The sequence below is a fragment of the Typopeltis vanoorti genome, chromosome 3 (assembly GCF_054136105.1).
Source record: "Typopeltis vanoorti isolate ZY-2024b chromosome 3, IOZ_Tvanoo_1.0, whole genome shotgun sequence".
NCBI lineage: Eukaryota > Metazoa > Arthropoda > Arachnida > Uropygi > Thelyphonidae > Typopeltis > Typopeltis vanoorti.
Genome location: NC_143551.1, coordinates 93,696,077 through 93,711,582, shown reverse-complemented (window position 1 = coordinate 93,711,582; position 15,506 = coordinate 93,696,077). Strand labels below are relative to the sequence as shown.

The 15,506-nt window shown below is 37.7% G+C and overlaps 1 protein-coding gene across 10 annotated transcripts in view; it reads right to left on the bottom strand.

Annotated features, from left to right (window-relative positions):
* LOC150108392 (uncharacterized) overlaps positions 1-15,506 on the bottom strand; it is a 628,716-nt gene that overhangs the window by 410,225 nt on the left and 202,985 nt on the right. For 9 of the 10 annotated variants that reach the window (XM_090415800.1, XM_090415806.1, XM_090415807.1 and 6 more), the window contains one exon: positions 1,767-1,928. The exons of the other annotated variant lie outside the window; for it this stretch is intronic. In XM_090415800.1, coding sequence (XP_090271926.1) covers positions 1,767-1,928 — 162 coding nt within the window. The remainder of the gene's footprint in view (positions 1-1,766; positions 1,929-15,506) is intronic. 10 annotated transcript variants of the gene reach the window in all.

Below are 15,506 nucleotides of genomic sequence, written 5' to 3'. Positions count from 1 at the left end.
CAAAAGTCTGTGAAATTGTTATCCTCAACTATATAAAATAAATTTATCAGTTATATTTTCAATCAATCAATCAGCCTCATCAATGAAACTGACACTCAATGGGAAAAATATTGATCAAGTGTCAAGATATAAATATCTTGGTTGCTGGCTTAATGAACGGTGGGATCCAGAAATAGATATAAAGACAAGGATTGAAGTTGCACGGCAGTCCTTCATGAAAATGAGAACACTATTCTGCAATAAAGACCTAAACATGGAAGTCAGATGCCGAATGCTGAAATGTTATGTGTGGTCTATTCTGCTCTATGGAGTTGAAACATGGACATTGAAGGCGACAACCATCAAGAAAATCAAAGCCTTTGAGATGTGGTTATACAGAAGAATGCTAAAGATATCATGGACAGAAAAAATTACCAATGAAGATGTCTTAAAATCCATTGGCAAAGCTAAACATCTTGTACAAATAATCAAGAAACGAAAAACATCATATCTTGGACACATCATGAGAAACAGCAAATACCAACTTCTACAAACTATTTTGGTAGGAAGAATTGATGGCAAAGGAACTAGAGGAAGAAAAAGAATATCATGGTTTGACAACATCAAGACGTGGACAGGAAAGAGCAGTGCACAACTGCTCAGATTAGCACAAGAGCGCAGTTTGTTCGCCAAGATGGTCGCTGACCTTCGATAGAAGATAGCTCAATAAGAAGTTATATTTTAATTTAATTTAATTACAGCACAATATTATTTAGTCCTTAAACATGCTACTGTATACATAGAAGGATTGCAATGTAAGCATGCGTATTAATGTCTAATGTGTTTTTTTTTTTTTATGTAATTCCTATTGTTGTTTAATAACTGTACTGATGATGTCTTATGATATTTAAGACAAAATATTTACATATTATTAAAAAGTTAATTTGGCATACATGTGGATTTATAGCTATCATCAGAAGTGATACAAATGCAGAAGTCATATTTCCATATGGAAATATGACTTCTGCATTACTTCAACCTTAGTATCACTTCTGTGTCTGGCTCCCACTGATGAGACCTTTTCGATAAAGGTCGAAACCAGTCTGGGTAGTGACCCTTCCCATAATGCATAGCATTATACATGTCTGTAAGAATGTGCTTTGCATTATGGGATACTAAGGCAAGTGATGTGAAGTCATTAGTCTCTATATATGAGTTGCCCAGTCGTGAAGTTACTTCACAAGCAAACTTTGCTTGCTCACACTTGGATAAAGAATTAAACCAATAATATAATTTCTTGGCATCTTTAATTTATAGCGAATCAGTTTGTTATAATGCTATAGTGAGAGTTAAAATGTGTAAACTGTAATTTCCTAATCATGTTTGATGAGATGGTCTTTTTCTGCAAGAGGGATAATACATCAGTTTAATTTGCAATCTTCGATTATACTTATAATTTCTTAATCATTCAAATATAGTATTTTTTTTTTTTTTTTTGCCACAAGAGATTGGGCTACTATTGATGAATTAGGTAAATCTTACTGTAGATTATCACAATGTAATGCTGAATTAGCTTTTGTTTCTTTCCTGCATGATGACCCAGAAGTCAAAACCTACTTAGCAATTTTAATTGTAATTGAAATTAATTTACCCAAATGATAACTGTTTCTCCAAATCTATTGCAATGAAAAAAAAGGAGAAAATTGCACAATTTTTATTACTTATTAAACAGAATGTTGCATAATTTGGGGAGGGGGAAGGTTGGGGGAAAAGATAAACATACCTACCTTTACATAGTTTGAGCTCTGGTTCATAAACAAAGCCTGGAGGACAGGTAAACTGTAGTTGGTGGTTTCCTTTGGGTAGACACCCATAACTGCCAATAGCATTAATACATGTTTCCTTCTCTGCATTACAAGCATGTAACTGCTCATCACACTCATCAACATCTGTTAAAGAATATTGGAAAATTTTTAATAATTTGAAAGCAAAATGTGATGGGAAAATAAAAATTATCATTATTATTGACATCAGACCACCAAGGAGCCAAAAGACTAATGGTGCAAGATGCACTTGTCACACACAAAGCTCATCAAACAATACTTTAAACTTGTTCAATTTATGCCAGCATTCACCACACTCTCAAGGCAATACATTCCACTCAGCAACCACTCTTATCTCACACCATCCTCATACAGCTCCCAAGGATAGCTTGATATTCCACCTGAATCTCCCATTCTATGAAAAATTTCTTTCACATTTACCAGGTAACAACCGCTTACCAACTTATGTGCATTAACCATACTTACTGTTCTTTCTTCTATTCGTGAGACTTTGCAAATTACGTTTGTTCAATCTGTCTTCATACCTGACATTCAAAAGACCAGTTACTACTTTACTCAATATTCTCTGGACTCTTTCTAATATATCCTTATCGCTATGAAAACCAGATGACCAAATGTGTGCATAATAATCTCTGTGAGGCTAGATCAAGGAATTATACAATGAAACCATAACCTCTTTATTTCTGCACGTCAAAGTCCTCCACATTATTGACATAACCTGATGTGACAACTTTATAACTTGTGCAATGTAGCCGTGGAGATAAGAGATTCAAGATCTCTTATCTCCTCTGCCTCCTTCAAAATTTCCCCAACAATCGTGTACTCCATAAGAAATTTCAGAAAATGAGGCTTCGTAACACTGAAATGATAATTCAACTCACTTGTCCACTCATATGACCTATTTGAATAATCCTGCAAAGCCATATGCTCCTACAGACCCAGGAGCACAGAGGGTGGGGAGCAGGAAATGTTTAGACAGTTGAGTTTGGCAAGTGCAAGAAGAATGATTGTTATGGGAGATTTTAACTACAGCAGCATAAACTGGGGAGAGGAAGATGCATATAGCAATAAGGGAATTGAATTTCTAGAATTCTTGAGGGACAAATGTCTTAGGCAACATGTAATAGAGGAAACAAGAGGCTCAAGAGTTCTAGATTTGGTTATAGCATCAGAAGAGTTGATAATAACTGAGATGACATCTCTCCCACCAGTTGGAGAGAGTGACCATATGGTTTTGACTTGGAAAATGAATAGAAATGCAGGGGTGTCAAAGAGAAGGGAACATATGTGGAATTATAAGACAGGTGATTATAATAGTCTAAGACGTCAACTTGGGGAAGTTTCATGGAGGGAGGAATTGGAAGGCTGGGATATCATTAGCGCGTGGAAAATTATGAAAGAATATTTGTTAGCAGCAATGGTAAGTTGTATACCACGAGTGAATAAGAGGACACAATTTGGAGTAAAGTGGACGACAAACAATATTAAACAGGAATTGCAAGCAAAAAAGAGGCTATGTAAGAGATATAAGGAGACAGTTGAAGAGAAGATGCATGAAGAGTATAAGACACAGGCCAGAAGAGTGACTAGTATGGTAAGGAAGACGAAACTGGAATATGAGAGGAGATTGGCCCTAAGGTCCAAAGAAAATCCTAGGGAATTTTTTAGATATGTGGCCAGTAGGAAGAGAAACGACTGTGGAAGAATGATATGGTGGGATAAAAATGGGAATAGAGTGACTGATGCAGAAGACATAGTGTAATTGTTCAATAAACACTTAATTGGAGTATTTCATCCTGGAGGAGTCAATTTGAATACTACAGGGATAGAGCAGGTTCGAGGTTTAGAGGTACAGGAGGAGAGTGTGTTTCAAATACTGAGTACTCTTGATGTCAGTAAAGTTGTGGGACTGGATGGTATTTCACCACGAGTTTTGAGAGAATGTGCTAGAGAACTGACAGTGGCTTTGACCTGGCTTTTCAATGAAAGTCTGGCTGCGGTAAAGGTGCCCATGGAATGGAAGGAAGGTAAGATAGTGCCATTGCATAAGGGCCGTAGCAGACTGGAAGTGTCTAATTATAAGCAAGTTTGTATGTCATCAGTAGTTGTTAAGATCTTGGAGAAATTAGTGAGAGATTGTATAAAGCATTGGGCAAATGAGTGTAATGCTATCTGTGAGAGTCAACATGGAGTTGTGAAGATGTGCTCTTGTTTTAGTAATATGCTAGCCTTTTATAATAAAGTTACAAGAGCATTAGATGAGGGAAAGGCATATACTGCCAGTTTCTTGGATTTAGCGAAGGCATTTGATAGGGTGCCACATGATAAGCTGATATTTAAATTGCAGCAAATGGGTTTGGATCTCAGGTTGGTCAACTGATTCAGTATTGGCTGTCCGACAAGTATTAGAGAGTTGTGTATGGTGGGGCAGCTTCAAGGAAGCAGAGGGTTACAAGTGGGGTCCACAGGGCTCAGGACTGGAACCTATATTGTTTAACCTTTATATCAATGACATTGTCAGTGGTTTGCAGGGGGATATTCTGTTGTTTGCAGATGATGTAAAACTGGGAAGGGTTATTAATAATAGTGCAAATGTGGTAGCCCTGCAAAAGGATTTGAATAAGCTAGACAGATGGGCAAATGAATGGGGTTAATGCAGCAAAATGTAAGGTCTTGAGGTTTGGGACACATTGATGGGATGCTGCATACTCTATTGGAGGAGCTATACTGGAGGAAGTAGGGGAGACAAGAGACCTGGGGTTGATTGATAAAAATCTGAAATTCAGGGGAGATATTGCAAAGGTGGTTAAGGTAACAGAGAGGTTTGCTGCAATAATAAGAAGGACGCTTACCTGCAGAGATAAAAGAGTTATCATTCTATTGTTCTCAGATTTGATCCCCAGGATTTGAAGGGGATAAATTAACTGTGGAAAGGGTAAAAGGCAGATAACAAAGACGGTTTCAGGACTGTTCAATGTTAGTTATGAGGATCGGTTGAGGGAATGTGGACTGCAGAGTTTGGTGGATAGAAGAAGGAGAGGTGATATGATTGAGACTTTTAAACTGTTGAGAGGTGGTTACAGGGTTGACACTGGGGAGTTTTTTTGGCCTGGTGGAACAGTGGGAAGGAGTGATGACAGGGTGTCATCCCTGGAAGTTACCAAAGGAAACTGTGAGCAAGAGGGTGACGAATGGTTTCTTTGAATGGAAGGTGGTTGAACTGTGGAATCTATTGCCTGATAGAGTGGTGAGAGAGAGAGAGAGAGAAAACAGTGAATGAGTTTAAGGAGTGGTATGATAGACTTTGTGTTTCTTAGGAGGGGACCTCCCCTTGATGAGTCTTGATAGACTTTGTGTTTCTTAGGAAGGACCTACCATGATGAGTCTTTTGACTCTATGGAAGTCTGAAGAAGAATAATAATAATTTGCTTCACACATCATTGTTCTCCCTAAATTTAATGATATTGGGAAGATAAACCCATATTTTCCTGTTTAGGGATACAATTTCCCCATACACAACTTGCTGATACCTATTTAACAGTTAATCACCTATCTAATCTCATTCAATCCAATTTAATTATCAATTTGTCATGTGGCAAAGACCTTTGCAAAATCAAAGTATACCACAGTACACTCTGCCTCCACTCCTTAACAAATACATTCATCACCGTGTTGCATTATATGTATAAACTGGTAAAGAATATATGTAAGCTGTTGCAGTATATATGTAAACTGATGTTTGTGGAAACAGGTTCTTGCAGAACCTGTTTCCACAAAATCTGTCCAACATGAGCTTCATAAATCCTCTACCATATTCATGGTAGAGCTGCAACTGCTAAAAAAATACTGAAATGAATGCTTAGATGCATAAACAATTGCATCACGACCATCAAACCTGGACATTAGAAAACTGGAAGTGTGTGATATGGTCAGATGAGTTGACCTACACACTGTTTCATACATCAGGACAAGTTTACATTTGAGGATCATCCAAGAAAGCCCACAATTCAGAATGCATGGTTTCAAACAGTCAAGTATGGGGTTCTATGATGGTCTGGGTAGCAAGATCATTGTATTCTGTTGGTCCTATTATTACTCTTCAAGCAGAATTACTGCAAGTGATTATTTAGACATTTTGGGTAATCAAGTGCATCACATGATCCAAATCTTATTTCTAAACAACAATGCTGTATTTAAGACGACAATGTCCCCCCATTCACACAGTATGGACTGTACAGTTGTCATATTTGAAGAGCATGAAGGGTGAACTTCAACATCTTCCCTGGCCGGCACAGTCACCAAATCTGAATATTATTTGAACTGCTCTGGCCAGTTTGGGAGACTTGAATAAGAAACAGATTCCCAACTCCAATGTCTTTAAAACAACTTAAAGATGTTCTTCAAGAAGTAGAAGAATGGAACAAAATTCTAGTGGAATTTTGTTCCATTCTTTCAAAACTTGAGTCCTTTTCAAAAAAGAATTTAGGCTATACTGAAGGTAAAAGGTGGTCCAACACTATATTAATAAAAAATATGTACATATAACAAGTGTGTCCAGTATTTTGTCCCAACCCGCTGTAGGCTGAATTACAAGAAACTTGCCAGCATGGGAGGATTGACCAAATACTCTCCTTAAAGAAATGGAGTTGACAAGAAAATATGCTGTAGTAGCCAAGGATGAAAAGGGCATGTTATCTTGAATGTCATATGTACTTCTCAGACTAATGATGGAACTGCTAAAACCCGATGGGAGGGCATTTATAATAATGCATATGAGAAGAATACCATGATAAGGATATTGAACAATACTCATAATGCCAGAACTTTGAAAGGAGAAAAAAATCTGTGCTTACATATCTGTTTAATATGAGTCTTGCAGTAGATCAAGTTTCAAAGGAGTGTAAGGAAGGCAAGATTGTCCCACTTCATAAGGGTGGTGACAGAACTCAAGCATCATGTTGAGCATCCAGAGAATCGATCCAGAATTGGGTTGACAACAATGGTATTATCATTGATAGAAAGCATGGATTTGCTAAAGGGAGGCCATGTTTTAGTAATCTACCTACTTATTACAATAAAGTGATAGCTTCATTGGACAAAGGAGATAGATATGCAAGTATACTTGGATTTTGCAAAGCCTTTTGATAGATTACTGCATAATAAATTGAAACTCAAACTAGAATAGATGGGGTTGGATATTAAGTCAGATGGGTTTGGTTAATTGTAGATTTTCTGTCTGACAGGTATCAGGAAGTTGTGTATGGAGGAGCAATATCCCGGAAGAAGAAAGTCACTAGTGATGTGTCTCAGGGGTCTGTTTTAGGAACATTGCTGTTTAACCTGTATGTTAATGATATTGAGGAAGTTTTTATATTCCATTGTTTGCAGATGATGCAAAGTTAGGATGAACTACGAGGAACAGAACAAATGTTCTAGCCTTACAAGAAGACTTGAATAGATTGAGTGAATGGGAATAGGAATGGGGATGCCAGTTCAATGTTTTGAAATGTAAGGTTTTAAATTTTGGGAAACAAAGATGAGATGTAGAATTTACTCTTGGTGGGATTATATTGTTGGAGCTGGAGGAAGTAAGAGATCTTGGGATGCTGGTGAAGTTAGATCTAAAATTTAGAGGACACATTGCCAGTATTGTGAGGGCAGCACAACAAATTCCAGAATGATGCAGAGGATACTGACTTGAAGAAGTAAGGAGATTCTTGTTCCATTGTTATAAGATCTTGATTAGGCCACATATGGACTAACATGCACAGATTTGGGAACCTGATTTTCAAAAGGTCAAAGAGAATGTCCTTTTGAAAACTGAGGAAAGGTTGATAAGATGCAATTTACAGTCTAGTGGAAGAGGGGCGAAATGATAGAGATGTACAATTTGGTGAGAGGTTGTTATAGGATCAATGTTGAAGAGGTTTTCATAAAATGGTGGGAGATCATCCCTAGATCACCCCTACAAAAAAGTGAGAAGCATGTTTTTGCATGCAGAGTTGGGAATGATTGGAATGCCCTGCCTGAGAGTGTGGTGTCTGCAGAGAATGGAATGTGTTTAAGGCAAGATATGATGAGCTATGTATATGACAAAAGGACCTCCTAGATGAGTGTTTGAATCCATGGGGTCTTGGGATGATAATAATAATAATTCCAAAGACCAGTTAGGACCTTAATTAGTCTTCTCTGGATCCTCTCCAATATATCCCCATAACAATGAAACCAGGAGACTAAATCTGTGCACAATAATCCATGAGGCCTGATCAAGGCCTTATACAATGGAATCATAACCTTTTATTTCTACAAGTTAAGGTCTTCTGCATTCATCATCATTGCACAAGTTGTGAAGACATCACATCAGATGCAATGTGACCTCTGAATTTCAGATACTTATCCACCACTACTCCAAGCTCTCTTATCTCCTCGGCTTCCTCCAAACTTTCTCTGCCAAGTGTATACTTTGCATCCAATTGTTGCCTACCAAATTTCAGTACCTTACACTTTTGCAATTCCATACTGCTTCCCACTCATAGAACATATTCAAGTCCTCCTCTAAGGCCACAACATCTGCTTGATTCCTCATCACTCTACCCAGTTTTGCATTCTCTGAAAATGGTTATATATATATATATATATCACTAGTTAATCTCATTCCGGTATCATTAATATACAAATTAAATTGCAATGGAACCAAAACAGAAATTACTAGTGACTTTCCTTTTTTGAGATAGTGCCTCCCCCCCCTCCCCATACACAATTTGCTGATACCTATCTGATAGCCATTCACCTATCCAACTCACTCCAATCCCATCTGTTTCAGTTTAGTGACCAACTTGTGGTGTAGTAATTCTAACAAAAGTCTTTGCAAAATCTAAGTATACCATTGTAAATGCATCTCCCTTGTCCAATACATGTCACCTTGTTATATTACATAAGCAAGATTGTAAAACATGACCTCCCTTTAACAAACCTATGCTGAAGTCTACAGAATATCACTGATGTTCAGTGATTGGGCATGGAAATGAAGATGTGAGCTCAATGTTGCAAAATGTAAGGTTTTAAAATTTGGAAAACAAAGATGGGATGCAGAATTTATGCTTGGTGAGGATATATTGATGGAGGTGGAAGAAATAAGAGATCTGGGAGTGATAGTGGATAAGGATCTGAAATTTAGGGGACACATAGCCAAAATTATGAAGACAACACAAAGGCTTCTGGGAATGATACAGAGGACACTGACTTGTAGAAGTAGGGAGATTCTTGTTCCATTGTATAAGGCTTTGATTAGGCAGACATGGACTACTGTGCCCAGAATTGGTCACCTGGTTTTCAGAAGGATGAAGAGATGTTGGAAAGGGTCCAAAGGCAATTGACTAAGGTAGTTTCTGACCTCTGGAATGTCGAGTATGAGGAAAGATTGAGAAGATGTAATTTGCAGAGTCTGGTGGACAGGAGGAAGAGGGGGGGATATGATAGAGACCTACAAGTTGGTAAGGGATTGTTATAGGATCAATGCTGGAGAAGTTCTACAGAAAATAGTGTGAGATCAAGGGAGAACCAGAGGTCATCCCTGGAAACTGCATAAAGAGGGTGTGAGGTGCATGTTTTTTCGTGCAGAGTTGTAAATGATTGGAATGCCTTGTCTGAGAGTGTGGTGTCTGCAAGGAGTTTGAATGTGTTCAAGGCACGGTATGATGAGCTGTGTGTGTGATAAAAGGACCTTCCAGATGAGTCTTTGACTCCACAAGGTCTTGGGGTAATAATAATAATAATATATCTCTTGCTTGGTCATCATTAAGTCTTCTCCCATTTCATTTCATTCTCTACACTTGAGCTTCTGATTTCACACTGAAGATGAAATACCATGATGAACTGCTCACCGAACACCTTGACTATGTCCTCTGCTGCAGTCACCAATCTCCCACATTTATCCATTAACAGCATCTTACCATAATCATTCTTTCTTTTACTTGCCCCCATATCAAAGAAACTCATGAGGGATTCTCTTGGCCTGATTTGCTAATTTCTTTTCATACTGCATTTTCGTTGTCCTTACCAAGAATTAATCTCCTGGCCTGCTCTTTATATTCATATTATATTTATTATAATATGAATTTATATTATATTATATTATATTTATATAATGAAGTGATCATTTCCATTACTCATCTTGTGCTGCGTCAAAAGTGTCTTTTTCCTTCAGATTTCATGCTTAATTCACTCATTCATCATGTACCTTTACATGTACCTTTTTCAGACTTTTGGCCTTTGGAATGCATTCACCATTGATACCGTTAAGTATTTCTTTGTCAGTTCCAAAGTCCAAAGCAGCATTTATTTTCTTACTGCTCAAGTTCTCATTCCATACTATAGCTCCAACCTGCCTCCAAATGTTGTCATAATCACCAGTCTTGTACTTCCACATATATATTCTTTCATCACAGAAGTCTTCATATGACTAGCTACAACCCAGGTGATCACTTCATGATCACTCTCACCAACTGGAGTGAAGTTCGAGACCCCACTCACAATTAAATACTCTAAAGATGATTTAAACCAGTCTTCTAAAAATATGCAACTATTAGACTGAAAATCCATGCCCAAGACTGGCTAACTTGGCTTTTCAGCCATAGCCAAGTTAGCCAGTCTTGGGAGTGGACAGCAGTTTTTCTTCCGAAGTTTACCTGGGGTTTTCCTCCCACAAGCAGGCAAACCAGCCCAGTGAACACACACAACTACAGCCATAGAATATACCAGGAGGCATAGGGCTAGTCACCTTATCCTTGGGATGGGTATGACTTAGAAGGGCTTAAGATAGCTCAGTAACAGGTCAGTAGGCCTAACCCATAGAAGAGAGAAGAAGAAGAAAAATAGAATGAAAATCAACAAGCAGTTGGATTTGAGTGTAATAATAGTATATGTACCTATCTTCGACCATTCAAGATACCACTAGGAGAAAGTGTTTTAGGTGTGAAAGGTGTAAGCCAGAGAAATGAGATAGGAGAAAGACTTACTGAATTTGCAGAGAGCTCTGGATTGTACGTCGTTAATACTTTCTTTAAAAAATGAAAGTGGACCTGGAGATCACCAAATATAGAAGTTTTTAATGAAATTTATTATTATTATTACATAACACCCCCAAAGAGTCCAAAAACTCATCGAAGGAGGGCACCTACAGCTCTCCGTCTCCACCACTCAGTCCATCAACTACAGTGAACTGCATCATCTACATCAATGGTATCTACTGCCCATGATCACCACTAGTATTTTCACAGACAATCACAAAACATCCTTGCCTACGGCAGAATTCGAACCTGCAGCCTTTTGGTTGGAAAGTAGATAAGCTAACCACTCAGCCAACCATGTCAGCTGGTAAACAACATGAAGTATCTTTTGTGAACAAGTTTATCTATGATAGTGATCACATGCTAATGAGAGAGAGAAAGAGAGAAATTAATACAGCTAATGAAAAAAATTAATAGAAGGCAAATATATCACAAATAATAAAGAAAAATTTGTGGAAATAATAATAGTCAAGTTGAAAATGATATATGAATGAATCAGACTTATCTGATAGAAAGTATGAAAAAGCTTCAACAATAATAGAAAATACTGAAAGTTTAAGAATATAATTACCAGCAAATAGAACATCTCTAGAAAAATTTACTTCATTTCTCAATATCTCAATTTCTCATATCACCAACCTCAATGAGTGACTCAAAGGATCAAATTTCACTGAGTGGCCCTAAAGGATCACTACTAAACTCATCACTCCTAACCTCAATCGATTACTCCAGGACAGGAAACTCAGCAGTGGCTCAACTCAGTGACAAGCAATTGATAGGCGGTGCTTGTGAGTAAGCTACTTGAGCTACCATAAACTTGTGCCTCACATTTATTGTAATTGCAAGTGTTTTTTGTGCAAAATAATCAGTAAACAGAAAACTAACAGAGGGTACTAAGGACCCGATTACTTCTGCGCAACTTGTAAGTACTCATAGTCCATCAAATCAGTTATTTCTATAATTAAAAAAACAGCCAAGTGAAAGTGCCTGCTATGCCTGCTGTGCGCAGTAAAGATGGCAGCAAGAAAGGCCAACAATGAAAGATTACCTTGAGTCCCGTCAGCATAGTGCCACCAGTTGCCAACAAACCGAATGACAATACAAAGTGCCTCAGGTGTGAAACGAAGTTATTGAAAGAAAAAACAGTATACTGTGCAATTTCTGTTGCTACTGGCTTAATGCTGCCTGCATGAAAATAGATGAATTGGCACACAAGCTTTTTACCAATCTCAACTGCCTTTCTTCCGTTCAATGAGCCCTCCCCCCACCTGAAATCCACTCTGTCACATAATACATGAGACTACAACAAAACTGTTACCATCCTATACACCAGGGGTGGCCAACTACGAGTCCTTTCAGAGCCAAAATAATTCTGGTAAGACTTAGAAGAGCTGCAACTTTTGACCGATGCAGTGATATGGGAGTAAGTGAGTGTGCGCATGGCGAGGTTGTAACAAGCTTGTAAAAAATGCTTTGACTAATTACACACCTAATTTTAAGGAGCTTACTAAGAAAATGGATACAAGGAAGGCTTCTACTAGTAAATAAGTAACTAAAATTATTGTTTGTTGTGTTTTGAATACTTAAAAATTATTCTAATTGTTCAAATAAACTTCATTTAATGTGTTTTGAATTAAACTTTTTATTGAAATAATTTTTATTAACCCTGTTTTTCTCTCTCTCTCTTTTTTTATTTTGTTCCTCTTTTTTGTTGTCTCCTCTTCTCTTTTTGTTTATTTTTTGCTGGTAGATTGCGAAGAGCCAGGTGACGAGTGGATGCGAGCTGCATGCGGCTCACAAGCCACGTTGTGGCCACCTCCCGCTATACACTCAGAGCACATACAAAAAGATATCTAGAGTGTTTAATAAATATAGCTCTTCACCACATTTAAACCATATATGAAATTGGTAACTCTAATCTGTTCGCCTAAGGACAAATTCTGTCCTTTATCACATCCAGGAGTGCATGTGCTGTGTACGTGTGACGTGGCTTACTGTCAGACAGGAAGAACTGCAGAACACTATCATCATAGCAAGTTGGGACTAACAGACCATGCTTTGGATGCCCCTTTACACAGAATCAAATGAAAAAAAAAAAACAAAAAAAAAAAACAGAAGTCCTGAACAGAAATCATTATTATTATTATCATTATTATTATTCAGGACTCCATGGAGTCAAAAGACTCATCGTGGAAGGTCCTTCCTAAGAAACACAAATTCTATCATACCACTCCTTAAACCGTTCTCGCTCTCACCACTCCATCAGGCAATGCATTCTATGGTTCAACCACCCTCTATGCAAAGAAACCACTCTTCACCCTCTTGCTCACAGTTTCCTTTCGTAACTTCCAAGGATGGCCTCTTTTCATCACTCCTTCCCACTGTTCAGCCAAGCGAAAGAACTCCCCAATGTCAACCCTGTAACCACCTCTCAATAGTTTAAAAGTCTCAATCATATCACCTATCCTTCTTCTATCTACCAAACTCTGCAGTCCACATTCCCTCAGCCAAAATATAAGTCAAAGAGACTGTTTCTAGAATCAGCAGCAGCTTTAAACCTTTCTCCAAACTTCACCAAGTATGAACTGTACCAATTTACTAAAAATCTGGGAGATAGTAATTTTAAGATAGAATTAATACTTGTTTTCTCTTGGTTTATTCAACAATAGATGACACCAATTAGGACTTTAGTTCCTTGTATTGTTCATTACAATTTTTAGATTGGTCCCACCGTTAACAAATTATTATTATTATTATACCTATAGACTCATCAAGGGAGGGCACCTACTCTACAACTCTCTGCGTCCACCACTCAATCCACCAACTGCAATGAACCGCAACTATACCAATGCCATCTACCGCCAACTACCACCTCCACTACTAGTATTTTCACAGACAATCACAAACATCGATGCCCACAGAGGGATTCAAACCCGCAGCCTTTTGGCTGGAGAGCGGTTATGCTAATCACTTGCCCAACAAGCAGATTGTTGCTGTTTACATACTGTGACAAACTGTTTTTGGTGTTCTGAGGATACTGGGTATAAGAGCAGTGAAATATCAGCATATAAGTTAAATAAATATTATTTACTTATTATTCTTGTGTAGCAAATTAAAAATGTTAAATAAACTAACATAAACCAAGTGAAAAACTTTCTAAATCATAGAATATACTTTAAAAACTATTCAAAACATAATAATAGAAAACAAAAAAAACACTGAAACCAAACCAGAGCTAAATGGAAGAAAAAAATGGATTCAAAATCTGAATAATAAGCAAGGAATACAACAAGGAAAATCACTGAAATATGCAGTGATTTTTAAAGGAACCCTGTGCACAAACAGAGAAACATATATGGATCCTCTACTAAATTTAGATGAGGCATATACAGAACTGCTGATTGTAATAGGAGAATTAAGGAAAGCCCTTCAAGCAGAAAGAATAATAAGTCTTGGAGAAGATGGTATATTAGTAGAACAGTAAGATAATAATAATAATTATTATTAACATATGACTTCTACGGAGTCTGAAACTCATATACGGAGGTGCACACTATTCCACACAATGTTCATCCAACCATGCCTTAAAATGATTCAATGTGTCTACATTCACAACACACTCATGCAATGCATTCCACTCACCAATCACTCTCCATGCAAAGAAGAACCAGCTCCTTACTCCTCTGGTCACACCTTCTTATACAATTTCCAGCGATGCCTCGTTTGACCTTGCTCTTCGATTCCGATATTATAAAAAATCTCTTCCATGTTCACCTGATGACAACCCTTGACCAGCTTATATGTCCCAATCATATCCTCCTCCTATTCACGAGGCTTTGCCATTTACATTCTCTCAATCTGTCCTTGTACTCCACATTACAAAGAACACTGACTGCTATTGTGAATCTTCTCTGAACCCATTCTAACATATCCTCATCAAAATGAAAACAAGGTGACCAAATCTGTGCACAATAATCCAGATGAGACCTGATCAAGGCCTTATTCAATGGCATTATAACTTCTTTATTTCTGCATGTAAGGATCCTCCACATCATTGCCATCATCTGATGTGACATCTTCTTATTCAATGTGGCTGCTGAATTTCTGATCCTTGTCCACCACCACTCCCAGATCTCTCATCTCATCTACTTCTTTTAAAGTTTACCCACAAAGTGTATACTTTGCATCCCATCGTTGCTTACCAAATTTCAAAACCTTACACTTCACAACATTGAACTGATAGTTCTACTTACCTGCCTATTCTTGCAATATATTCACACCTTCCTGTAATGCCATAACATCTGCTTGACTCTGCATTGCTCTCCCCAATTTTGCATCATCTGCAGTATATTATTAAGTAAACCAATCACAAAATCATTAACATATAAACTGAACAACAATGATCCCAAAACTAACCCCTGGAGCAAACCAATTGTGACCTTCCTCTTTCTGGATGCTGTGGATACTGCACCCCTACATACAACTTTATGAAACCTATCTGACAGCCAGTCATGGATCCAACTCGTTAGTCTGTTATCCGATACCACCCATTTCAATTTACTTAGCAGCTTGTTGTGTGGCAGTCTAAGAAAAGAGTTTGCAAAATCTAAGTACA